Below are 27,623 nucleotides of genomic sequence, written 5' to 3' on the forward strand. Positions count from 1 at the left end.
CTATATCGAAGATGGAAAAGCTATTAATAATATGTATGGAAAATCAGTTTCAGAAGCAAGTGCACCTGTGTCTAATGGCCATTCAAGCAAAAGAAAGAAGTATTTATGAAGATATTAAGGATAAGTATGGCGAACCCCAAGCCAAGTTCGTGACAAGCAATGGGTGGTTTAATAGGTTCAAGCATCGCACTAGTTTCCACACTGTTAAAGTCAAATTTTTGTAATTGCACACTTTTGTAATTTTGTACACTTTTGAAATTTTTCCTGCACATGAGATAAAAAAATTGAATAAATAATTCTATTTACATGTTAGTTGAACATTTCTTTTTTGCTTCAATCAAATTCAGTAAATATAGTTGCAAGTGCTGCATAAGCCTTCAGGGAAATTCTGATTTACATAAAATTCTACTTATGTAGAGTTCCACGGAACACAACCCTTACGTAAGTTGAAGAGTGGCTGTATATTCAAATATATTGAAAGAGAAGCAAAAGAGATAAACCATTGCCCATAATTAAGAGAGGAATCTTGGATTCATGGAAGTTCGCTACATATTGGAGACGTGCAAATGTCTCTCCTTTTCTTGAAAGGGGATCAAAGGGTGAAGTGAGTAATTACTATCCTGTAAGCGGGACTTCTGTTCCAGGGAAGATAACGGAGTCAGTGGTTAAATAAATAATGCTCAGCAGAATTATCTTTATAGGGAGGCAATTATATGAAAATCATAGCATGGATTTGTTAAGAGGAGATCTTGTTAGACCAGTCTGATTAGGTACTATGATACAGTGAAAAAGGAACTGGATACAAAAAACAATTTTCACATCATATACTTAGATTCAAATAAAGCTTTTGGAACTGTCATACCCCATGAAAGATTACTGTACAGATTAGAGCACTGTATTATTAGGAGTAGGTTACAGCTATGGATAAAGGGTTGGTTGAGTGGCAGAAGACAGAAGGTGGTTATAAATGGGCACTGCTCTTCTTGGACTAATGTTATTAGTGCAGTCCCTCACAGTCTGGTGTTGGGCTCTTACTGTTTACAGTATTTATTAATGATACTGATGAAGGCATATCAAGCTTATTAAAATTTACAGGTGATACAAAGGGTAGCTGCAGCAAGGTTACAAAGGTTACTACTGCAGCAAGACCTAGATAAATTAGGCTGTTGGGCAGAGAAGTGGCAGTTGAGATTTAACATTGGTAAATGCATATGGGTGGCAGTAATCCCAGAATAACATACCAATTATGTGGTACCACACTCATGCAAGGTATTGCATATGGACAGCAATAATCCTAGAATAACATACCAATTAGGTGTGTACCACACTCAAGGTGGTGGAGAATGAAAGAGACCTTAGGAGTAATTGTACAATCCAACATGAAGTTCTCAGCAGTGCAAATAGGCTGCTATAGTAGCTCATAGAGTTTTGTCAATGATATATAAGAACTTTGCTAGTAGGACTCGTGGGGGGGGAGTTGTATAGGATATTGGTTATTCCTCATTTTGAGTATTGCATACAAGGGTGGAAGCCTGATTTTAAGAAAGATATGGATCGCTTGGAACAGATATAGAGACAAGTAACCAGATTAGTCGAGAAGACAAAGGATTACTCTTACAGAAATGATTTCAGATCTGCAAATTGCAGCACTTGAAAACTAGGCACCTTCAAGGAGGCCTGCTCGAAGTGCTTAAAGCTTTAAATATATTGAGTAAATTTAATGATGGTGGTCTTCTTATATTTCTTGTACAACACAGACACACACGAATAGGGGGGGGAGCATAAACTTAAATTGGAAAAGGGTAACCGCTGGATTGATGTGCATTTTTTTTTGGCTGATGCTGTATAATGTTGCTTCCTTGCATCATTTGCTACTACTGCTAGTAGTAGCAGTAGTAATACTACTGCTACTACTAGCAGTAATAATAATAATAATAATACGTACTAGTACTAATAATAATAATAAGAAGAAATTGTTGAAATGAGCCAAATATAAAATTTCATGAAAATTCATCCATTGAGAGTTGAGTTATTTTATGTGGATTGACAGACAGACAGACAGACAGACAGACATAAGACAAAGTAAATGTAAAATTTGATGAAAAGCTGTTTATCTTTCTGTGAGTTTAGTTTAGATGCAGATGAATGGGCAAAAAAAAAAAAAAAACACAATAATTGCTGGATTTGTTTTGGCCCAATTTTAATGAAATTTGGAATGGCTCAACAAATTTTTCTAAAAGAGTGACTCAACCCTGTATAGCTCGGCCATGGTGGGGGGACATAACTGAGAGGCCTTAGTCACCCTTGTGCCATAAACATCAAAATCAAATCAAACCATAACTGAGAGGAAAGTGGAAGAGAAATTGTTGAAGATAAGAAAGGTGCCTGGGGTGGATGAGATCTATCCAATTATATTAAGGGAGGCAGCAAAGTAAGCAAATGCTTAGCCATAATTATGAGAGCTGGGATTTAGGAAGGTCTTTGCAGACTGGAGATTTGTAAATATATCCCTAATTCACAATTCACAAAGAGAGATCAAAGGGTGACTTGAGTAATTGCAGACTTGTTAGTCTAACTTCTGTTCCAGGGAAAATAATAGAGTCACTGTTAAAAGAAGTAATGCTTGATCATCTAGGCGAGGCTACAATTATACTTCAAACATAGCATGGGTTTGTTAGTTAAGGGGAAATTTTGTCTGACCGATTTGATTGGATACTATGATGTGGTTGCAAAGGAACTGGATGAAAACTATAATTTTGATATTGTATACTTGGATTTCAAGAAAGCTTTTGATACTGTTGCACATAAAAGACTGCTATACAAATTGGAGCAGTGTGGCATTAAGGGTAAGTTGCTACTGTGGATAAAGGGATTGTTGAGTGAGAAAAGACAGAGTGGTAATCAATGGACACTGCTCTTTGTGGAATAATGTTATTAGTGGAGTCCCCCAGGGTTTGGGCCCATTATTGTTTTCAGTTTTTATCAATGATATTGATGAAGGCATATCAAACTTAATATCCAAGATTATAGATGATACAAAGGTTGGCAGGATGGTTAATGACAGGAAAGATGGTATGCTTCAGTAACAGGAATTAGAAAAGTTAGGCAAATGGGCTGAAAAATGGCAATTGAAGTTTAACATTAACAAAAGTAAAGTACTGCATATTAGGTAGCAGTAACACCCAAGAGTAATATACCAACTGTGTGGTACTACACTCAGGGTAGTGGAAAAAGAAAAAGAAATGGGGGTAATTGTGCAATCAGATATGAAGATCTCTGAGCAATGCAGACAGGCTGGCAGGACAGCTCATGGAGTTTTGTCACTGATATAAAGGAATTTCGCTAGTAGGATAAGGAGGTGATTATCATGTTGTATAACGCAGTGGTCAGGCCACATCTTCAGCACTGCATACAGGTCTGGCGGCCTCATTTTTAGGAAGGATGTAGAGCTGCTGGAATGAGTACAGAGAAGGGCAGTGAGATTGGTGAGGGAACAAAGGGGTGCTCTTGCGAAGAAAGGCTTCATATCTGCAAATTTCAGTCTGGACTGGGCACCTGCAAGGTGATCTGATTGAGGTGCTCACTGCTGATGGGATTCTTCTTCTTGCTTAGACTACACACATGAGGCAGAACAAATTCAAACTGAGAAAGGATGGTTGCAGAATAGATGTGCGAACGTTTGCCTTTAGCCAGTGGGTAAAGCTGGAACATACTTCCATCTGTTACTGTGGAAGTTGATAGCTTAAATAAATTCAAGGATAAATTGATATTGATAAAAAAATAGGTGAAATGGGAAGTGTCATTTCCCCCCCCCCCTTTTGGCTGATGGTGTATAAGCTTGCTTTCTTGTATCATATATGATAATAGGTGCATTATACATATGTGTTAATATGCCTAATAAATATTTTGATTTGAATATCAAAGTGAAAATTCATATTGAAGGTAATTCTTTATTTGATATGTAAAAATATAATTTTTTAAATTTTATAAATATAATATTTATATTTTTAATATATATTTTATATACAGTAAGCACTGGTTATTAGAATCAGCCACTTTGTAGAGAATCAAATTTCAAAGAACCGATTCAAATTGATAAAATGCACTACACTTTCACTGTTTATTAGAATCACATATTCAGTCATAAGAATCAGTTTAGAATGCCTCTTTGGTATTTTTATAAAGCTCCCTTCCAGAGGTCATATTTCTAGAGGTCACAACCATAAAACAGTAAAAACAATTTGCAGTTTTTGGTTTATTGGGCCATTTTGTTTGTACAATCTGTTATACATGGGTAGTTACTAGAGCTTTAACAGAAGAAGAAATTGCCCAGTCTGTTACTGATAATTTTGCCAAGGAGGAGGAAAATGAAGATGAACCTGAATGAATTCCAGTTATAAAACGGCAAACAAACTTGTGAAGTTATAGCCGTTCTGAGGAGAGCGTTGGAAGAAACTGGTGCAAGTGATCATGAATATAGACTGTTAATACAATATTGAAAAATCTATAAATAGACTTTGTAGTGATAATTTAAAGCAATCTAAAATAAGTGACTATTTAAAATTATAATCATATTACAAAGTGTTATGTTTAATTAATATGTATATTAATTAAGCTATGTACATAAGTATAAATTTATTTTTATTTTGCTAACCCATGGATAACATTCTTCCAGTTTTCACGCATCGTTTAATTGGTAATAAAGTGTAAATTTGTGATTTATATCTTTATTTTTATAGCCTGTGGATAATATTCATTGATTTTCACTTATAAGAATCGCCGTTTATTAGAGTCAAAATTCAATTTGCAAATGTGAGCACTATAACTGGTGTTTACTGTATATAAATAAAATATTTATATTTTATTTATATTTATTATATAAAATAATATTATATAATTTTATATGTTTCATTTTCATAGGTTTTCCTGTGAGTTACTTTGCCTTTTCTTCTGCTAAGCCCTATTATCTGATAACAATTCATGGTTCTATATCTTCTGTAAGTATAAATCATGAATTTTCTCAATGTGAAATGTATTAATGAAAAAGAACATTTTATTATACTGAAATGAATTTGTTCTGAAATTTATTCTTTCTTTGTTGAAATATATAACATGGAGGGGAAGGAGATTCATTTATAAGAGAAAACATCCATTAATGTATAATGAATTCTATCATGTTGGCCACCTATGGTTCTATTCAAACAGGTGGCCAGCTTATAGAAATTGTGTTAATATTTCCCAGTTTTGTTCTGTACTGACTATATACTTAACTATTGTATTGAGTTACTTTTGCCATCATGTTAGCTTGTTGAAGTATTTCATTTTGTATTTGATTCTCTGAATTCTGTGTACACCAGCGCTGAATGTGAATTCACTGAATCTGAAATGAAAGCAAAAGGTACAGTATTTCTACTTATAATTTTAATTATTGGTCTAAAGAACAAATATGACAAGGTAAATTTAATAGCACCAGAACTTACCATTTAGGGGATTGTTGAGTAGTGAGTATGATATCATTGTCTGAACTAAGATTCACCATCATGAAAGTTCGTTGTTTGTAACAAAATAATATTTGGTTTTAGTTCGCCTTCTTACCAAGCAGTAACTCACTAAGATTTAATGCTATTATACAAGCAAAAAACATCATCCAATGGTTGCAATTGATGGGCTGAACAGTACTTAATCCTTCAGTGGCAGCACTGTGCTTATGAGATCCATCTCAATAATAATGAGCCTGTGTTGTGATTTTCTGTACCTTCTTAACTGTAGACAAATTTTTACTGGGTACATCTGGGATTACTTGAATCATTCCTTCCCCCCCCCCCCCATTTTCCCTGAATTATTGCATCAAAACACCTATTAGGTGCACCTATTTCTTACTGTTTTTCACTGGAAATAGCATATCTCTCTGTAGTTCTGGTACAAAATATGTCTTCTGTTTGTTTGGGCTATTGTGTTATTTTCTCTCTTGCATTAGAAATGTTTTGAAGTGATATATTGATGTTTATGTGAAATAATGATTTAGCAACAATTGGTTTATTCTTGAGGCATTTTTTTCAGCAAAACTTTTTTACGTTACTTTTTCTGTTTCATGTTAGATATTTTATCTTGTTTGTTACAATAATGTTTGAAAAGAAATGAACTGAAGAAAAGAAATAAATAAATTTTGTTTGAATAGAAATGAGTGAAGTTCATATTTATTTACACAGCTATATATATATTTTTTTTTTTCATGAAAACCAGAAGCACAAGGGGTATTAGAACCTGTAGTACATAGTACTGTGTACTATGTACTACAGGTTGAAGGTTGATAGGATAAAATAAGACACTTTTTGACACTAGACAGGAATTTCTGTAGATTGTAATTTTCAGGAAATACATATGAAGGGAAGTTGGACCAGAAAACAGAGGTTGAAAGAATAAATGAGGTAGAAGAAAGGTTGGTTCTGTGAGTTTGATGTTAAACAATAAAAGGATGCTGATTGGTTGCGGCATGTGTTCGGCTGGTTTGCAAGAGAGAGCAGGTATTTTAAAAGCCAATTCAGAAGACCAGTGCCCATTGAAGTATCTATAGAAAATGCATGCAGCAGAAACAGAACACCTGTGAGGTAGAGTGAGAGGTAAGGTAAAGGTAAACTGCAGCCATTATCAACCCACTGTAGGATGAAAGCCTCCTCAACAATTCATGTTGAGGTAAATGGACCATAATCTGCCAAGCTGGTCTAGTACGGGTTGGCAGATCGACTGTATTTAGCAGTCAGGGGCTTAAACCCCTGTCTACTCAAGGAGCGTGTGCTACTGCACTTCCGCTCCTGACCACTTGGCTATGAGGGCCACCTCCCAGAGTGGGAGATGGGTCATTAATTAACCTAACTGTCCTCTTCTGAATGTATTCTAGAACCCTGAGGAGTTTCTGATGTATTATCCTGGAGACCTGGTTGTGCCTCTGAGTATACTGCATTTCATCGATCACCCTGAATTATGTGGTGATGTGCTGGGTTATTTCTGGTGAAAGGTTGAATTGTTAACACGTGTTTCATTGATGGTGATTCCTGGTGTTGATTACCTAGTTTTGAATGGCAAGGGTAAATGCTTCGGTCTTAGGGAAGAGCATCCTGCTGGTGAGCAATGTGTTGGAAGCCCCCTTATCTGTGTAGTCTTAATGGAGGTTACGTAGTGCCTGCCATGGAATGCTTGCATTCTTTGCCAATTTTTCTCTCTTCATTTCCTCCATCAGAGTGGGTGGTATCTCATCACTGAGGTCAGTTGGGTGTGCCACTAGCCTATCTTCCTTATGGCTTGGCAGTAATCCTTCAGGTTTTTAATGACTTTATTATGCTGTTTGATGAGGTCTGTCAAATCCTTTTCACCTTCTTTCTGGGCTATGATCAGTCTCTTGACAGTTGCCTTTGGATGGTGTTGGTGGCCCTTCATCATCATTGTCCTGATTCATCTCGTGATTTCCCCAGCTTGCTGTTAGTCCACTCTGTGATCCCAAAGGAGTACATTAGTACATTGACTCTGCGGGTGTTTATGGCTTTGATTGTGTTCTTTGCTTTAAGCATGCGCCTGAATCTGATGGTATTTCTCAGTCAGACGAGCCTTGAACGTTTCCCGCACAGGCATGCTCCTCATCATACGATTTTCGCACGTGTGCACAGAAGGTTACGTGAGACTCGTTGTTTCAAGAGAGGTACCATGAATTGAAAGCAAACGACGAGGACACCAGACAATGAGGAGAATGTCCTACGTCTTGCAGAAGGCAATCCGAGTACGAGTACTCGAGCGATAGGCCAACGATTGGGTATTTCCCAATCCACTTTATGGTGGAGGATACTGTCAACAAACCAAATGAGTTCATACCATCTGCAACGCATCCAATCATTGGAGCCTGTGGATTATCCACTCCGGAGGACTTTTGCTACTTGGTTTCTTCAACAGAAACGGTTCGCAAATGCTGACTTCCAGCGGGATCGCTGTTCACGCGACCTCCCGTTCAATGTCCTCTACCGCATGATGAAGGCATTTCAGACCCTGCAATGCTATGTGATTCCGATTCATCTTTGTGGCCCCTACACCTCCTGCAAGTTTGTTGCACTGATAGTGAATCGCTCTGTATAGACTCTAATATGAATCGAGAAAAAGCAAAGTCATTATATGACAACTTAAAGCAAAAGGAAGGTGAAGGATCTAAAGCTGGAGAATTTAATGCCAGCAAAGGATGGTTCGATAATTTTAGAAAGAGGTTTGGCTTAAAAAATGTCAAGATAACAGAGGCAGCTTCTGCCGACCAAGAGGCAGCAGACGAGTCCCCAGACACCATTAAGAAAATCATTGAGGAGAAAGGATATCTGCCTGAACAGGTTTTTAATGCAGATGAAAGTACCCTATTCTGGAAAAAAATGCCACAAAGGACATTTATTAGTAAGGAAGAGAAGTGACACCAGGATTTAAGGCACGAAGGGATAGGCTAACTCTACTTTTTTGTTCAAATGCAGTTGGGTTTATGATCAGTACTGGGCACCTCCATAGCCAGGTGGGCAGGAGCAGCAGTGCATAGCACACGCTTCTTGATTAGACCGGGGTTCGAGCCCATGCCCACCAAATACGGAGGATGCGGAAAGGTCAGGAAATGACCACCGCATATCCCCAGAGCAATATGGCCTTAGTTGCTAATGCTCCTAAAAACCAAATAACAAACAAACGATCAGGACTGCCCTTATCTATAAAGCTGCTAACCCCCAAGCCTTGAAGGGAAAAGATGAACACCAGCTGCCAGTCTTTTGGTTGAACAACAAGAAGTCCTGGACAACAAGAACCCTTTTTCTGGATTGGTTCCATCGAAGCTTTGTCCCAGAAGTCAGGAAGTACCTTGCCAGTAAGGGACTGCCTTTTAAAGTTCTTTTGATATTGGACAATGCCACTGGCCACCCAGAACCCCATGAGTTCAATGCCGAAGACGTCAAAGTGGTCTACTTGCCCCCAAACACAATGTCTTTAATTCAGCCTCTAGATCAGGGTCTCATAAAGACCTTTAAGGCTCATTACACACAGTACTCCATGGAAGGATTGTCAACGCTATGGAAGAGAACCCCGCTAGAGAGAACATCATGAAAGTCTGGAAGGATTACACCATTGAAGATGCCATCGTTGTTATAGAAAAAGCCATGAAAGCTATCAAGCCCAAAAAAATAAATTCCTGCTGAAGAAAACTGTGTTCAGATGTTGTGTATGATTTCACAGGATTTACGACAGAGCCAGTCAAGGAAATCATGAAAGAGATTGTGGATATGCAAAAAAAGAGGGGGGGGGGGTGAAGGGTTTCAAGATATAGATCTTGGAGAAATTCAAGAGCTAACAGACACCACACCAGAGGAATTAACAGAAGACGACTTGATGGAGATGAGTGCTTCCAAACCAGTGCCAGACGATGAGGAAGAAGCAGTGCCAGAAAACAAATTGACATCAGACAATCTGGCAGAAGGGTTCCGATTAGTCAAGACTGCTTTTGACTTCTTTTATGACATCGACCCTTCTATGATATGGGCACTGAAACTAAAGCAAACAGTGGAAGAAGGATTGGTACTGTATAGAAACATTTTTAGAGAAATGAAAAAGCAAAAAAGTCAAACAGAAATTACAATGTATTTCCGTAAAATTACACCGAGTGTACCTGTCTCTCCTTCCACCTTTTCCGCTTCTGCCACCCCTAAGACAACAAGACCAACCCCTCCTCAGCCTACTCAAGGAAGGCTAATTTAATGAGCTATCCTAACAGCTTGTAAAGACGATGAGGATGAAGACCTTTATGATGATCCACTTCCACTTAATGGTAAATAATCATCATGCCGTACAGTTAATAAACTTATCTATTGTGTATGTGTGTGTGTCTTCATGTGAAAATCTAATAACTGTACGGTAAGAATGTATGAGACGTTTTTGTGTCATAGTGTATATAGGCTAGGCTACCATAAAGCAATCATATTACTGCTTCTTCATTATCAATGCATGGATCGTTATACCTGTAAATAAATATGAATTTCTTTTTCACATTAACTTTTCATTTTTGTTGTCTTGTGTTAGTAATATGTATAACATTTACAGTGTTTTGTGTTATATAAGACAATATTGATGTAGGTACTGATAGGCGATTCATCTTGTAAACAGACAACGTAAACTTACGCTATCGATAAATATAGTACTGTAAATGTATTTTCTCTTCCTTATGATTTTCTTAAAATGTTATTCTTTTCTCTAGCTTACTTTATTGTAAGAATACAGTATATAATACATAGAACATACAAAATATGTGTTAATCGACTGTTTATGTTATTGGTAAGTCTTCTGGTCAACAGTAGGCTATTAGTAGTTAAGTCTTTGGGGAGTCAAAAGTTATACGTGGATTTTCGACTGCACAGGGAATCGGTGCTCCTAACCCCCACGTTGTTCAAGGGTCAATTGTATATATATATATATATATATATATATATATTTATATTTCTCTCTCTCTGTCCCTTTGACTGGTCATTATGCTGCAGTTGCACAATTGAAGTCTTTTGTGGTTACCTCTTTTTTTCTTGACTGATTTTGTTGCTCTTCTCTGCACTCATTACAACAGATTTACATCCTTTATAAAATGAGGCTTCAGATCTGTATGCTGTACTCAAAATGTGTCCTTGCCATTGCTTTATACAGCAGGACAATCATCTTGTCATTGTCAGCAAAAATTCCTGTATGTCATTGATTCCAATGAGCTATCCTAACAGCTTGTCTACACTGCTCAGAAAATTTGTCAGACTACAGTTATCCCCAGTTCTTTCTCCATCACCCAGTTGGTATGTCATTTTGAGATTACTCCTTTGCATATGTAATACAATGCATTTTTCAATGTTAAACCGCAATTGCCACCTTGTCGGCCCAACTAATTTTTTCTAGGTCTTGTTGCTGCAGCATCGTAATCTTTATTCCTAATCCTTATTTCTGTCATTAACCACCCTCCCAACCTTTGTATCATCTGCAAAGTTGGATGTTAAACTTAATATAATAGAGTCCCAATTAACTGAGACTTGTTTAACTGAGGTTCCACATTATCCAAGGTGAATTGTCAAAAAAGTTGTATATACTTTGTCATCAAAGACAAGGGTACGTACTTCAGTACAGAGCGGGAACTCACACCAGTTGACTGTTGAGCCATGCTGATCTTTTACGTTTTTTGATTTCGAGACTTTTTCCTCTCTAATTTTAAAGATTTAATAAAAAAGATTTAAAAATTTTACTCTCTAATTTTCTAATTTTTTTATTTGTCATATTTCATCTATGTTATTAGGGTTAGCGTTAGCACTAAGAGTGGAAAATGGAAGCATGTTGTTGTGTCTTTAGATATGAAGCTGAATACAATCAAACACTTGGATCAAGGAGAAACAATAAAAAAAGTGCTAGTGACTTAGGTGTTGGTGAAGAGACTGGAGGGGACTGGAGGAGAAAGAGGTCAGAAATTTAAAAATGGTGTTCACAAAGAGCATCTTTGTGTGATAATGAAATTTTGAATAGAAAAACAATGAAGAAAGGAGAATTTAAATAAACTACTGAAGCTCTTTGTGGTTCACACAGATGAGAGACAAAGGAAACCCGATTTCTGGACTGATTTTATAGGCTAAGTCCTTAGAATTTCATAAGCATTTTAATGAAGGGGAAGAATAATTTACTGCAAGTATTGGTTGAGTGAATCGTTGGAAAAAAGTTTTGGAGTTCGAAATCTGAACATCACTGGGGAAAAATTATCAACTAGTATGGAAGAAATAGCAACATTTACTGCTAAATTCACAAAAATTATTCAAGAAAATATTGGTGAATTTGGATCAAATTTACAATTGTGATCAAGGCCTGAATTATAAAATGCTCCCATCCACTTGCAGCTAGAAAATAAAAATCAGCTTCTGTTATAAATGAAGCAAGGAGAGAATGACAGTACTGGCACTTTCAAATTCAAATTTAGCTTAAACTAACTCTCATTAGAGAGTCAAAGAACCCCCGAGCTTTAAAAAATGTAAAATGTTTGCCTGTTAACTACGCAAATCAAAAAAATGCAAGGTGGATGTAAGTTTGTTTAAAATATGGTTTCATGAAGAATTTGTTCCTACCACAAAAAAATATTTGAATGAAAAGAAACTTCCCCATAAAGCACTTTTAATTTTAGAAAATGCTCCATTCCATCCAGACGAAAGTGAACTAGTTTTTGGCGACATAAAACCTCTATTTTTGTCACCTAATGTGAAATCCCTTCTTCAACCTCTAGATCAAGGTATTTTGGAGACTTTGAAATGCAGCTATAGGTGACGTCTCATAAAACATCTGCTTCAAAATCTTGAAACAGGGAGCAGTGTTGTTGAGAATGTTAAAAAAATAAACATCAAGGACGTTATTTACTGGTTGGCAGAAGCATGGAAAGATGTGAAAACATCTACACTTATTAAATCCTGAAAAGATATATTTTATGCTCCCAAGGCGCCTCCGTAGCCAGGTGGGAAGGAGCAGCAGTGCGTAGCACACGCTTCTTGATTAGACCGGGGTTCGAGCCCGTCACCACCAAATACGGATGATGCGGAAAGGTCAGGGAATGACCACCGCATATCCCGGAGCAATATGGCCTTAGTTGCTAATGCTCCTAAAAAAAAAAACCAAACCAACCAATATGCTCCCAAAATGAAGCCAACAAGAACGAGATGACAAATGAAGTTTCCTTCTGTTTTGGACACTCTTATTACAGAGAATATTAAAGAGTGGATGAATAGCTGGAAATGGTGGTGGTAGTAGTAGTAGTAGAGGCATGTGATGCCAGAAAGCAAGTATATAGCATCAGCCAAAAGAAAAAAAAAAAAAAAAATTTCAGAGATCCATTCTCTCTAAAAGTTTGTCCAGTTCCTCCTTGAATTTATTTCAGCTATCAACTTCCACAATGACAGATGGAAGTTTGTTCCAGCAATCAAGTACCCGCTGGCTAAAGGCAAATTTCCGCACATCTATTCTACAACTGTCTTTCCTCCGTTTGAATTTATGCCCCCTCAGATTCATAATCTGAGTAAGCAGAAGAAACCCATCAGAATTCAGCATGCTCAACCCATTCAAGGCCTTATACACCTCAGTCAGATCACCTCGCAGGTGCTTAGTCTCCAGGCACTGCAATTTTTGCAGAACTTAAGCCTTTCTTGGTGAGAGGACCCCTTCTTCCTCACCAATCTGTTTGCCCTTCTCTGTACATGCTCAAGCAACTCCTTCCTAAAATGAAGCCTCCAGACCTGTATGCAATACTCAAAGCGTGGCTTGACCATTGCCTTATACAAAGGGATAATCAACTCCGTTTCCCTACTAGCAAAATTCCTGTATATCATTGACAATACCCTATGACCTGTTCTGGCAGCCTGTCTGCATTGCTCAGAAAACTTCATATCTGACTGCACAATTACCCCCAGGTCTTTTTCATTTTCTACCACCCTAAGTGTAGTACCACACCGTTGGTATGTTTCTCTGGGGTTACTTACACCCATATGCAGTACTTCACATTTGTCAATGTCAAACTGCAGTTGCCACTTCTCAGCCCATCTGCCCAACTTTTCTAGATTCTGTTACAGTAGCACACTGTCATTAACAACCCTACTAACCTTTGTATCATCTGCATATTTGGACATTAAACCTGATATACCTTCATCAATATCATTGATAAATATACAAAACAACAGCGGGTCCACACCGAACCCTGGAGGGAACTCCACTAATAACATTATTCCACGAAGAGCAGCAACCATTGATTACCACTCTCTGTTGATGTGAATTCAGTTTGGTTTAGAGGGGAAGTGTTGGAGTTATCATTTGCACACATGTCGTGGTTTGTTTGTCGCCATTGTCCTGTTGCTGTTAGTATTTTTTGTTCTGCCTTTTGCTTGTGGTGTTTGGTATTGTTTTGTGATGTGGGTGTGTTGTTTTTTGCTTTTGCTATTGTGTCCCTTTCGGATATTGTTTTTCTGCTGCCATTATATACTATGGTACTTAGGGCTGAAATCTGTTATTTTGGTACCCCTTGTCACTGTGCAGTAGGCATGGTTGTAGAACGGAGTGATTGGGTGATTATTGTGAATATGTAATGTTGTTTTTCCTTGTTTAGTCTCACTGGAGCAAGTGACTGCAAAATTATTATATGGTTTGGAAAAGTACGGTTGTAGGGCTGTGATTGACAATAAAAGGATGCCGGCTGGTTGCAGCACATTTTCAGACTGTTTTAGAAGAGAGAGAGCTGGAATTATAGAAGCTAACTCAGAAGAACAGTGCTCTTGGAAGTATCTATAGAAAAGGCATGCAGCAAAAACAGAATGTCCAAGAGACAGAGTGGAGAGACTTTGTTAAAGATGAAGCATTAATTAACCTACCTCCCCTCTTTTGAATGAAATCAAGAAGTCTGAGAGAGGTTTTCGGGACATTGCCCCAGATGTGGGAATAATATTCCATGGTATGGCAGAATTTTGATTTGTACAGAGTGAACAGCTGTTTGGAAGAAAAGTAACAACAAGAGCAAAAAAAAAGAAAGCCCAGTTTTTTAGATGCAGAGGAACCAATATTTGTGATGTGCTTTGCCAAGAGAGATTAGAAATCAGGGTAATCCCCAATAGAGATATGTGATCTTGTCTATAAATCAGAGTGCCATCAAAGATAGACATAGGAGCAGAAGAATCCTTTTTGCAAGGTATAATACAGGACTGAGTTTTAGAAGGATTGAAATCAACTAAGTTATCTTTGCCCCACTGGAGAATTACGTGTGAGTTAGCAATTTAAGGAATTGGTAGTGGATATTTGAGAAGTTGAAGCTGTTTGTGCAGTGCAAGGTTTCTCAAACTCGAAGGTCTAATGCAATGTGCTATTATAAGCAGAACAATGGATAATATTTCCTTTCAATTAAAGAAGGTAATTAATACCTTGGGGAACACTAGCATTAGTGGAGAGGTTAGAAGAAAGAGCCATGTAGAATCACCTGCAATGAGCAGTCAGAGAGAAAACTGGATATTCAGTTACAAAAAAAACAGTTGGCAAACCATAAGATGAAAGGTTATTTAGAAGACCTTTATGCCAAACACAATCAGAAACCTTTGAAATGTCAAGTGCTACTGCTTGAGTTTCACCAAACTTTTCCATTGAATTTGCCCGTAAATGAGTAATGTAAACCAGTATATCACCAGTGGATCAGCACTGATGGAATCTATACTGGCGATCATGGAGTAGATGGAAAGTTTCTAGATAGTCTGAGTTTACACTTATAGATTTCTCCATTATTTTAGAAAGAGAAGAAGTAAGTGGAATGGGATGATAATTGGACAGGAGGGATTTGTCACCCTGGTTATGAACTGGCTGGATGTGAGCAAATTTCCAAGCAGAAATTTGTTCAGATGACTGTTGAAAAAGAAAGTGAAAAGAAGGTGGCACAGAAAAGGAGTAAGCTCAGGAGCACAGGTTTTGAGAACAAGTGGAGAAATACCATTGGGACCTGGTGTTTTCTTGGCATCAAGACTTTCAAAATTTTTCTGACATCCTTTTGATGGAAGACCAAAGGAGGCATTGAATGTAATGTACTCAGAATGGTAGGGGATGGTTTACCAAAATTATCCATACATGAGTTGGAAGAAAAGTAGAATGCTAGCAGGTCAGATGTATCTATGGCTGAAGTGGCAATAGCACCACCTGGTTTAATGAAATGCATATAAATCAGATGTTGAATTATACTAAAGTAGTGAAAATAGTGCTTCCTCCATGGCATGTGGTATCAACTAGCCATTTAATCAAGACTAATAAAATTTGGAATTTCATTTGTTTCATCAGTGCCAGTTTTGCTACAGTATATAGCATACGTTTTGTGTGATTGCAGGCACAATTCTCTATTAGTAGATATTGAGTATGGTATTTTCTGGACTATAAGATGTACTTTTTCTCCTGGAAAATGTTGCTGAAGGTATGTTATGTGCATATTGTAGCGGTAAAGTTACTGCTATGGATAAAAGGATGGGTGAATGGCAGAAGACAGAGTGTTACAAATGGACAATGCTGTTCTTGAACCTGTATTATTTTGAAGTTCCTCAGGGTTTGTTTCTGGATACTTTAATGTTTGCGCAGTGTTTATTAGCAATCAGTATTGATGAAGACATCGTTAATGACTAAGTTTTCAGATGTTACAAAAGTTGGCATAGTGGTGAATGATGGGAATAATGTCATACCACTACAAGGTCTAGAAAAATTAGGATGATTGGCTGAGAAGTGGGAGTTGAAGTTTTAACATCGATAAATTGCATGGTATTATGTATCTATAGCAGTAATCTATAATAACCTAATTGGATTGTACCACACTCAAGGTGATGAAGAACAAGAGACCAGGGGTAGTTATACAGTCCAACATTGTTCGCTTATAGTACAGACAGGCTGCTGAATCAGCTAATGGAATTTTTTCAATGATGTACAGGAATTTATTCAGTGGTGACATGGAGGTGATTATCCTGTGTATAAGTCAATGGTTAGGCTACATCTGGAATACTATATACAGGTCTGGAAGTCTTATTTTAGGATGTGGATCTGTTGGACTGAGTACAGAGCGATTAGCCACAAACACAAAAGGGTACTCTTACCAAGAAAGGCTTTAGTTCTGCAAATTGCAGAGCTACCAAACTAGGCACCTGTGAGACCTGACTAAAGGCTTTGAATGAGTTGAGTAAACTAAATGCCCTTGGCATCCTTAAATGTTTCTCAGATAATGTACTTGAGGGGACATAATTTAAATTTAAATAGGATGGTTGTAGGATGTGTGTGAACAAACTTCCTTCTATTGTAGCTGGGTAGTTTGAAGAAATTTAAGGATGATTAGACAGATTGTTAGAGAAAATGTGCAGATGAGGCAGTTTTTTTTTTTTTTTCCTTGAATGCTGTATAAACGTTTTTCCTTGCATTATTTATAAGTGTGGCCAGAACGTCCAGTAACCTTCTGAAAAAGCTAGTTCCTTTTATGTATGGCTACTTGAGCTTGAATGTAACAGCACATCAAAAAGGACAGACACCGAATTATCATGAACTTAGTTGCAATTCTAGCAGGTCTTAGCCAACTGTAGCCACTGCACATCCCAATAGAGCATTCATGAATGACGAGTGGACCAAATGGATAGGAGTACCAAACCACGATTTTACATCAGCAGATTGAATGAAGCAACAAACAATTTCACAAGCAAATGGTTAAAAAATTTGTGGAATTTGTGAGGCATTCTCCTTAGTAAAGCAACAGTTGTGCTGGACCATTTCCCATTATTCATAATAAAAATATGTAGTGCATACATAATCGACTCGCTCCATCACTTCTTCCAATGAATACTAAATGATGGGATTATCCTGAAAGCAGGGAAAAGATATTATGTAAAACCAGTTCCGAAAATAAACAACCCTAAATCCAGTAAAGATTTCAGGACCATTTTCAGTCGGATGCACGCTGCAAAAAAATAATTGAAAGAGCAATCCTAAACACCGTCAATCAACACAGCTTTGGAGACAGACAAGAATAACCCCTGGCACCACCATGCCGTGACGGGACTAATTGTATGTCTATCATTGCTGCAATTAAAGATTGCTGCAATTACTTACACTCTGCTTCTGTGAAGGTTGACTGTTACAGATTTAATGGAGATACTACTACTACAGATACAGCGAACATTAAATAATAATGGGGGATTTTAATTACCTGGATATTGACTGGAATTTGTGAGTTGATCACTCACGCACTAGCAAGGCTTTTGTGCATTTATTGGATGATTGTTTTCTACATCAGCATGTTCGGGAGGCAACCAGAGGGAGTAATACTCTTGATCTGATTATCAGCAGTGATTATTCATGCATTAAGAATTTCCAGATAAAGGAACCACTAGGTGGCAGTGATCACAGTGTGCTGAAGTGGGAGTTACTCAAAGAAGTAACTACCATCAGAGGTAAAGGGAAGGGTTTTTGCTTTTGTAAAGGTGACTACAGTGGGATCAACTGATGATGTTACCAACAGCAAATTCAAAATGGGTAGCATACAAAGAATTAGTCTTGGAAGCTACTAGGCTTTTCATACCAACTAAGAAATATTGTTCAAGATTTAGGCCTAAATAGATGTCAGATGAACTAATGAGACATGTGGCAGAAAAGAAAAATGCATGGGCTACATATAAATTAACAGGTGACACGGAAGCTTCTGATAGATATAAGCTGGTCTGTAACCAAGTCACAAAGGAGGTTAGGCAGGCAAAGGCAGATTACGAGAAATCTTTGGCAAAGGATGCAAAGAAAAACAGCAAAGACTATACGGCTCTAAACTCTAGAAGGGAGGGAATGAATCAGATTGGTCCACGTGATATTGATGGTTCAACTGATGATGATCCTGCTCAGGTAGCTAACAAACTAAATTAGTATTTTGCATCTACATTTATACGAGAGGGGGGTTATTCAAGGAGGGGAATGCTAGAGGTGTATTAAATTCTGGCAGTGAGCTATATGATTCTGTAATAACTGAGAGCAAAGTGGAATAGAAATTGTTGAAGATAAACATAAAAAAAGGCACCCGGGGTGGATGGGATCTATCCAGTTATATTAAAGGAGGCAGCAAAGGAAGTAAGCAAACCCTTAGTCATAATTATGAGAGCTTCTTTGGACTCAGGGGAGGTACCCATGGACTGGAGATGTGCAAATGTGACCCCAATTCACAAAGTAGGATCAGAGGGCAACACAAATAATTATAGACCTGTTAGTTTAACTTCTGTTCTAGGAAAATTAATGGAGGCACTGGTTAAAGAAGCACTGCAGGATCATCTAGACAAGACTTCAGTTATAGCTCGAACACAGCATGGGTTTGTTAAGGGGAAGTCTTGTCTGATCAATTTGATTGGACACTGTGATGTGGTCACAAAGGAACTGGATGCAAAGAATAACTTTTATATCATATATTTGGATCTTAGAAAGGCTTTTGATACTGTTGCACATGGAAGACTTCTGCACAAATTGGAGCAGTGTGACATTGGAGGCAAATTGCTGCTATGGATAAAGGAATTGTTGAGTGGGAGAAGACAGAGTGGTAATCAATGGACACTGCTCTTCGTGGACCAGTGTTATTAGTGGAGTCCCTCAGGGTACAGTGTTGGGTCCATTGTTGTTTTCTGTATTTATTAATGATGTTGATGAAGGTATATCACGCTTAATGTCTAAGTTTGCAGACGATACGAAGGTTGTCAGGGTTGTTAATGACACTGACAGTATGCTACTGCAACAGGATCTAGAAAAGTTGAGTAGATGGGCTGAGAGGCGGCAACTGAAGGGTAACAATGACAGATGTAAAGTACTGCATATGGGAAGCAGTAACCCCAGAGTAATGCATCAACTGTGTGGTACTACACTGACTGTGATAGAGAACGAAAAGGACCTTGGTGTAATTGTGCAGTCATATATTAAGTTTTCTGGGCAGTGGATATCATCTCCAAGAGTAGCTCATTGAGTCTTGTCAATGATATACAGGAATTTTTCTAGCAACGATAAGGAGGTGATTATCCCCTTGTATAAGGCAATGGTCAGGCCACACCTTGAGTACTGTATACAGGTCTGGAGGCGTCATTTTAAGAAGGATGTAGAGCTGTTGGAACGAGTACAGAGAAGGGCAACAAGATTAGTGAATGGAACAAAGGGTTGTGCTTAGGAAGAAAGGCTTAAGTTTTACAAAGTACAGTGTCTACAGACTAAGCACCTGCGAGGTGATCTGATTGAGGTGTATAAGGCCTTGAATAGTTTGAGCATGCTCAATGCTGGTGGGATTCTTCCTCTTGCTTAGAATAATTACCTGCAAGGGCATAAATTCAAATTGAGGAAAGACAGCTGTAGGATAGATTTGCGGAAGTTTGCATTTAGCCAGTGGGTTGATTGCTGGAACAAACTTTCATGTGTTGTTTTAGATGTTGATAGCTTAAATAGAAACAACGCAGAACTATACGAACATTTGGAGCAAGTGGATGGGTGAAGTGAGAAGGGTTTCTTTTTTATTTTTTTCCTGATGCTGTATAATCTTGCATCAAACGCCTTTATTAATTCTAATAAACAATAGTTGGATATCATTTTCCTGGATGTAGCTGCAGCCTTCGACAACATGTCTATCCCAGCAATGATAGTAACACCCATCAAGAAAGACGTTACTTCAATTAATGGGAAACAAACACAACTTACTGTATCAACAGGGGAGTACCACTAGGAGGCATTTAGTCCATCTTTGCAATGGCACTAGCACCATTTTTAGTGCAAAATTGTAGGAACAATTCATTGCAGAATTCTGAGGTCACAAAACATTTCAAATCATATGCAGATGATTCTAAATTTTTGTAATGTGTAGAGAGCAAGAAACTGCACTTCATCTATTTGAGGAAGCAAACAAGACAATTAGAAAGCTTGAAGAATACTTGCTACATGGGTTTGAAACTAAATGAAAAAAAAACTTCTCAAATGACCTTCACCAACAAAAAGGAGAAAAACAAAAAATAATTGTAAATAATACCAGAATTCAAAAAGCTCCCTCATATGTCAACCATGGCCTTAAGTGGGATGAAGGATTAACGTTCATACCTCACTTCAGAAATATTAGAAAGATGAATGCAGCACTCTAGAACACTAGACACAAGAACTTGCTGGTCTCCAAAGCCCTCATCCAATGATCCAATACATTCTTACACCAATTCCGTTGTATACATCAACCATCTAGTCATCGGCCCCTGATAACAGCATCTAGGGAAACCGTTCGCCATTTCAAGTGTGGTCTTGTATATAGTCTAACTAATCTAGAAACATCTTAACTCTGGCAAAGTTACTAACAGAAAAATTAGAAGTGCCTAAAGTGGAAAATTTGATCGCTTACTCACAGATGATGCGATGGAGGATAAACGGGGAAGAACCAAGACTCAAGTGTGATGATGGCTCAATTAGACTCTCTGGGGAGATTCTTCCCAGCAAGTACTGTTAAGTTTTTTAATTTAAACATAGATTCAGAAAAACTATGTAAAGATAAAATATACAAGAAAGAAATCTTTGGTAATGTGTATTGGCATGTATAAATATAAGAATAATTTAATAATCACATGCTCTGTATTTTATGATTTTCAAATTTTGTAAATAAGATTATGTAAATAAGTTTGTAAATTATTGCAAAATGTAACCACACCCTCTAGCTACATGTTGTGAATGGGTGTCTCGAAAGAAATAAACAGATAATAATAATAAATAATTTAATAAAAAAAATGACACGGCTGTCTTTTTTTTTTTTTTTTTTTTTTTTTTTTATTATTATTAAAAGTCGTCTTCCATAAAGTGTGCAAACAGCAGTGATCTTGATTGTAATAAGGTAACCTTTGATGAAAGTTCAGACTAAGACATCAGCAATTGAGTTTTTGTAGTTCTGTGATGAAAAAAAGCAAACTTTGCTCTAAATTGAAATTTTGTTTAGTAAACTTTTTAGCATATTTGCATTTTGTCTGCATGTCACAACTCAACTCCCAGTGGAAGTTTCATGAAATTTTATATTTAGTCCTTTCAGAAAGAATTTAGTGAAGATTATATATATATATATATATTTAGTCCTTTTAGAAAGAATTTAGTGAAGATTATATATATATATATATATATATAGTCCTTTTAGAAAGATTTGTCAAGCAATCCCAAATTTTATTTAAATTGGACAGACAGAATTCTAGTAATTATTTCTTTTTAATGCAGTAGTTAGTTTTAGACAGTTTGTGCATGTTTCACTTCTATTGTTATTCAAGAGTTGTGAAGATTATATATATATAGAGAGAGGGAGAGAGAAGAGACTTTAAAAAAAAGTATATGGGAGAAGAGTAATAAATATTATATAGTTGTAATTAAACTTAATGGCCAATTTTAGAGAATGCAAAACTGTAGTCTAATTCTATAAAGTTATATAAAGTTAAAACTTAATAATTAATTGATAAGACGATAACTATATTACTTTACACATATTTTATAGATCTGGCAGGATCCCTGAAATATGCCCAATTGATGAAATACTTGGGAGTAATAATGGATGAGAGACTAACTTTTCTGTCCCATGTTAAATATATTAAAGAAAAGATTAGAATTTTATATTGTGAGAGTAGAATTGGGTGTGAAAGGAAGGTCTCTTAACTTGCTATATTTTTGTGCTGATTATTACATATGCTGCCGGTGCCTTGGAGTACAAAGCAGAGCATGGGGTTCACATCTGGTGAGTATCCCCTCGACGTGGGCACCTGTACGTGGTGAGGGGACCTCCCAGTGACACTGCTGGACTTCCAGACTAGCATCACTGGGATCCAACACCCACAGCCCAGGTTCCAGGCTTACATCAATGGAATCCGGCGTGTTTGCCGTGCGCTGCGACCTGTGGAAATTCGGAAAGGGGGATCCTGGTGGTTGAGGGGGCCCAGCTTCAATACACCACTTTGGCCCCTGCTTCGACAAGACGGGAGGTCCTGGAAGGCCCGGCTAGGATCAATCGGCTAGTAGACTCGCCTGCGAGGGTCAACCGTGTCAATGCCATGCCCCTACCCTCATGGTCCGAGGGACAGGATTCAGGCTGGCGGCGGTGCGGGTATGGTGTCCAGATAGCCCTGGCGTTCCACTCCCGAGCGCATTTATTGCATGTCGGATAGTAGGCATCCCTTTGGGCTCCATGGTGGGTGGGGAGCCCGGGCACTGAACCACTTAAAAAACTACATGAATCCTGATAAATTAATTTCTTCTGGGGCCCCAACCCGGTCCGTAACTGAAAATTTTACCGTAGACCAAGAGAACATCACTTCTGCAAAAAGACAGAAAAAGGAGGTTATATCAGGTCCTACACCTCGGTTCCTGATAATTCACTCAACTACTGAGAAGCCTATAGGAAAAATGTCACCCTTCTTTATCCAGAAGGGTTTGGAAGGGTTGGCAGGCTCTCCTAAGTCTGTCAAGCGGCTTCGTTTGGGTGACATACTTGTAGAAACCAGAAGTGATGTACACTCAGAACAGCTCCTCCGTGCTACATCTATCGGGGGAATGCCTGTCACTATAACCCCCCACAAGACACTGAACTCATCCCGTGGTGTCATCGCGGAATGGGATCTGATGGATGTAACTGAAGAGGAAATCTGTTCAGAGTTAAAACCACAGGGAGTGACAGCTGTTAAACGTATATCCATGCGTAGGGATGGAAAATTAGTTCCCACTAGAAATATCATCTTAACATTCAACTCACCAACTTTTCCTCATGAAATCAAAGCTGGCTATATTAACTGCCCAATGCGTCCATATATCCCAAATCCGCTACGGTGCTTCAAGTGCCAGAAATACGGCACTCACAGATGGCTTGTCGTGGAATCCTTGTATGCGCTTGGTGTGGCGCAAAGGACCACGAAACAAGATCATGCTCAGCTGCAAAACCAACCTGCATTAACTGCCAAGAAGAACACCCGACCTACTCAAGGGCATGCCAGAGGTGGAAACAAGAAAAAGAAATTCAGCGACTTAAGGCAGAGCTGAACATATCTTATCAAGAGGCAAGGAAAACGGTGAAACCTTTAAATATAAATAAATTAACCTACCCTCAGAAGGTAGCAGGGAGATGTTCCATTGGAACTCAGACGGAAATGACCATACCACCAAAGGAGTCATTCACTCCTATTGCTCGCTACCTGTTAAGTTCAATAAAACCCGCTCAAAAGGACCAATCAGCTGCCACTCCAATATCTGTACCTCCTAGTGTCCCACCAATTAGAAAATCAGTTTCTGAAGAAAAGAATAAGAAATCTGACGTACATCCTAGTTCTCAGGAAAAAATGGATTTTGAGGAGAAGGAGGTACAGGAAGAAGCAGTCTTGGAACTCTTTACTGAGGAGGATATGGATACGGGGCAGCGTCCATACTTCCCCAGGAAGGATAAATCTAAGACTGACAAAAATAAGCCCTCAGCACCTCGGAAGCTGCCTGAAGGAACCACCAAGCCAAAATAATGGCTAAATTCCTACAATGGAATTGTCGTGGATTCTGGCAAAATGCAGAAGACATCAAGGCACTCCTGCAAAAGCACAAACCATCTTGCTTTTGCATACAGGAGACTTACCTAAGGGCAAACGATGACCTCAGGATGCACAACGTTACTATCATTCGCAAGGATAGAACTGGGGATGGCCCTGCTCATGGAGGAGTCGCAATCCTTGTGGGCAACCGTACCCCTTTTCAGCATCTGCAACTTACTACCAGCATAGAGGCAGTAGCAACTCGTAGCCGACCGGGCTAGCCGAGTGGGTAAAGTATCTACCCGGCAACCCAAAGGTCGCGGGTTCGATTCCCGCCTCGGGCTTGGATCAAAGTACTGCAAAAAAACCTTGGGAGGTGCAATATGGCCACAGAAGCCGATGCGCCAACAACTACCAAATCAAAAAAAAAAAAAAAAAAAAAGTAGCAACTCGAATAACAGTGCGGTTTTTACTAACCGTTTGCTCTATATATTTGCCACCTGGTACTGACATCTGCCAGAAAGACCTTGATGATCTTGTAATGCAGTTGTCTCCCCCTTTCTTACTTCTTGGGGACTTTAATGGACATAACACCCTGTGGGGTAGTGCTAGCATTAACGGAAGGGGAAGAGTCATAGAGTGTATGCTTATTGACAATGACCTCTGCCTTCTTAATGTGGGAACAAACACCTTTTTCCACATGCCTACCTGTACGTTTTCTGCCATTGATCTTTCTATCAGCTCGCCTTCTCTTCTCTTCTCTCGTCACTTACCTGGGAGGTAGAAGGGAACCTCTATGGAAGTGATCACTTCCCCGTGATAACCACCTTAATTACTGGGAGACCTTGTCTTCCTCTCAGGTTACTGCGTTGGAAGTTTGATCAAGCTGACTGGAGTGCCTTTCAACACCTGGCAAAATTTGACAACTCTGCAGTCAGTCAGGAGCCTATCAATGATGCAGTTACGTACATAACAGAAAATATTGTCCATGCAGCTGCAACTACAATTCCAAAAACATCCACACGGTTTCCTCCCTTTCCAAAACCATGGTGGAATCCAGAATGCACAGCAGCTAAAAAGTCTCAAAACAAAGCTTGGGGGATATTTCGAAGATATTCTACCACAGTCAACCTATTAGCCTTTAAACGTGCACGAGCCAAAGCACGCTACATCCGCCGTCAGAGTCAAAAGGAATCGTGGATCCGTTTCACGTCATCCATTACCCAGACGACCAGCACTAAGGTGGTCTGGGAAAAAAAATCCGGAAAACGAAGGGAAAATACACAGCACACCCCTCATCGGTCATTGAATATAATGGATGTACTATTGCAGACTCTACTGCAATAGCCAATGCTCTTGGGGAAACATTTTCTAACATCTCTGCAACATCATCTTACTCCCCAGAGTTTCTGGTCTTAAAGCGCAACACTGAAAAACAGGCTCTTAAATTCACATCGAAGGGTTCCCACATACAACGGGCCATTTAATATCAATGAGCTGAAAACAGCACTCGCCCGTACAAAGGCTACCGCTGCTGGACCAGACAACATCCATTATGAAATGATCAAACATCTTTCACCAGAATCCATGGACCGTGTGCTCTTCCTGTACAACAGAATCTTCCTTGAAGAGCATTTTCCGGATACCTGGCGCAAGGCAACTATTCTTGCTTTTGCTAAGCCTGGAAAGGATCCTATATGTCGTACTCGTACGAGAGTAGCCTGTGCGGACGAAGCTCTTTCACGCTCTTGGAACAGAGAAGTTTTTCCTGATTTATTTTCTGATTTATTAGCTTAAATTGTCATATTAACTTATTTCTAGAGTAGCTTTATATTCCTAGTTACGATACTTAGTTTAAAGTTTAACTTAGACAGAGATTTTGTAGGTATTACTTAGTATCGGTAACGGTATCAAATCCACGTGTTACAAATTGAACGAGAGGTCTTTTTTTTTTAACCAAATTTAGTTGAATTATTAACCAACTGTTATATTAAATTATCTTCTATTAGCAGATTATAGACCTAGTCAGGATCCTTAGTTTATTCTAAATTGAGATAGCGAGATTTGGAAGCTAATCAATACTTACGAGTCCGTAGAAGTACCGTTCGTGAATTTCCGCCATTTTTACACGATAGCATAACCTTAGTGTAGTATAGTGCATAATATAATATTGTCAATTAATCAGTAAATCTATTAATCTTGATAAACTTTATTATCAATTAAATTGTACTTTTAACTCTATATATATATATACAAAGGGTACTAGGAAAGTTTTGCAATACAGCTTTGTTTATTTAATTTTTTCAAAGTAATTTCCTCTACATTCAATACACCTCTCCATCCTCCGAAACCAATCTTTAAACCAGTTCTGCCAAGTTTCACTAGGGAGTAAAGCACACTCGTTGTCCCAAGCCCGTAGAAGGTCCTCATCACTGGAAAACCGCCTCCCTTTTAGCTTCATTTTCACATGCGGGAACAGTGCAAAGTCGCAGGGAGCAAGGTCTGGACTGTAGGGAGGGCGCTAGGGTGCTCGAGAAGTTTCAGTCCTGTCGTGGTCAAATATTCGGTGCAGGCTTTGGCGCGGTGAGCTGCAGCATTATCATGATGGAGGTACCAGGTGTCCATTCTTGACTTTGGCCGCAGGTTCTTCATAGATCCAATGACTTTAGGCAGGCATTGTTCAGTATACCACTTAGCTGTGACTGTCTTCTGCGTGTCCAAAACGACACGTTCCACAATTCCACTCGATTTGAAAAATACAGCTATCATTTTCTTCTTTACAGATTGGGATTTTCTGACAATTACGGGTGTGTCGTCATCATCAAAGACCCAAACTTTGTTTTGAGCCTTGGTTGGCAGATCGTAATAGTACAGCCAAGTCTCGTCACCTGTCACGATGTTGTTCACATACCGAGATTGTCCCTTATCAAACTTTTTTAACATCTCCCGGCACCAAGTCACACGTTGTGTCATCTGCTCTTCAGTCAGTTGATGCGGCACCCAGAGAGAACAAAGTTTCTTCACGTGCAAATGATCTTGCAGAATCGAACGAATTGCTGGTACATTTAGGCCCAAAGTATCCTCTATCTGTTGGTAGGACACTCGCCTGTTTTCGTCAAGCATTTTCCTCACAGCAGTAACGTTTTCCTCCGTAACTGACTTTCGTGGCCTTCCCGGCCTCTCAGAATCCTCCAGAGTGAAATTTCCCCTTTGGAATTCTCTATACCACCTGAATATCGTTGTACGATGTGGACAATCATCATCTAATGCAAGAGTCATTTCTTCTAAGCACTGGTCTATGGTTAAACCACGCACAAAATTATACCGCAAAACTGTCCTTATCTCATTTCGTGACCACGATGCCATCGCAAGCACTTTACACTCTCACTACTAATGAATAACTGAGCCCATCGACTTGGCGCGGCGGCTACTATGCACGTATGAACATGTTTCAACAAGCAGCTTCCTGTGATTCATTGTTGCGTCATATTGCAAAACTTTCCTAGTACCCTTTGTATATATATATATAACGACTTAATCGTAACAAAT

At 38.6% G+C, this 27,623-nt stretch overlaps 1 protein-coding gene across 2 annotated transcripts in view; it reads left to right on the forward strand.

Moving 5' to 3' along the window:
- LOC150074911 (cytoplasmic dynein 2 intermediate chain 1) overlaps nt 1-27,623 on the forward strand; it is a 466,509-nt gene that overhangs the window by 198,755 nt on the left and 240,131 nt on the right. For both annotated transcript variants that reach the window (XM_090389329.1, XM_090389330.1), the window contains exon 13: nt 4,921-4,997. In XM_090389329.1, coding sequence (XP_090245455.1) covers nt 4,921-4,997 — 77 coding nt within the window. The remainder of the gene's footprint in view (nt 1-4,920; nt 4,998-27,623) is intronic.

This window comes from Mastigoproctus giganteus, unplaced genomic scaffold (genome assembly GCF_048544385.1).
Source record: "Mastigoproctus giganteus isolate SK-2022 unplaced genomic scaffold, ASM4854438v1 scaffold_15, whole genome shotgun sequence".
NCBI lineage: Eukaryota > Metazoa > Arthropoda > Arachnida > Uropygi > Thelyphonidae > Mastigoproctus > Mastigoproctus giganteus.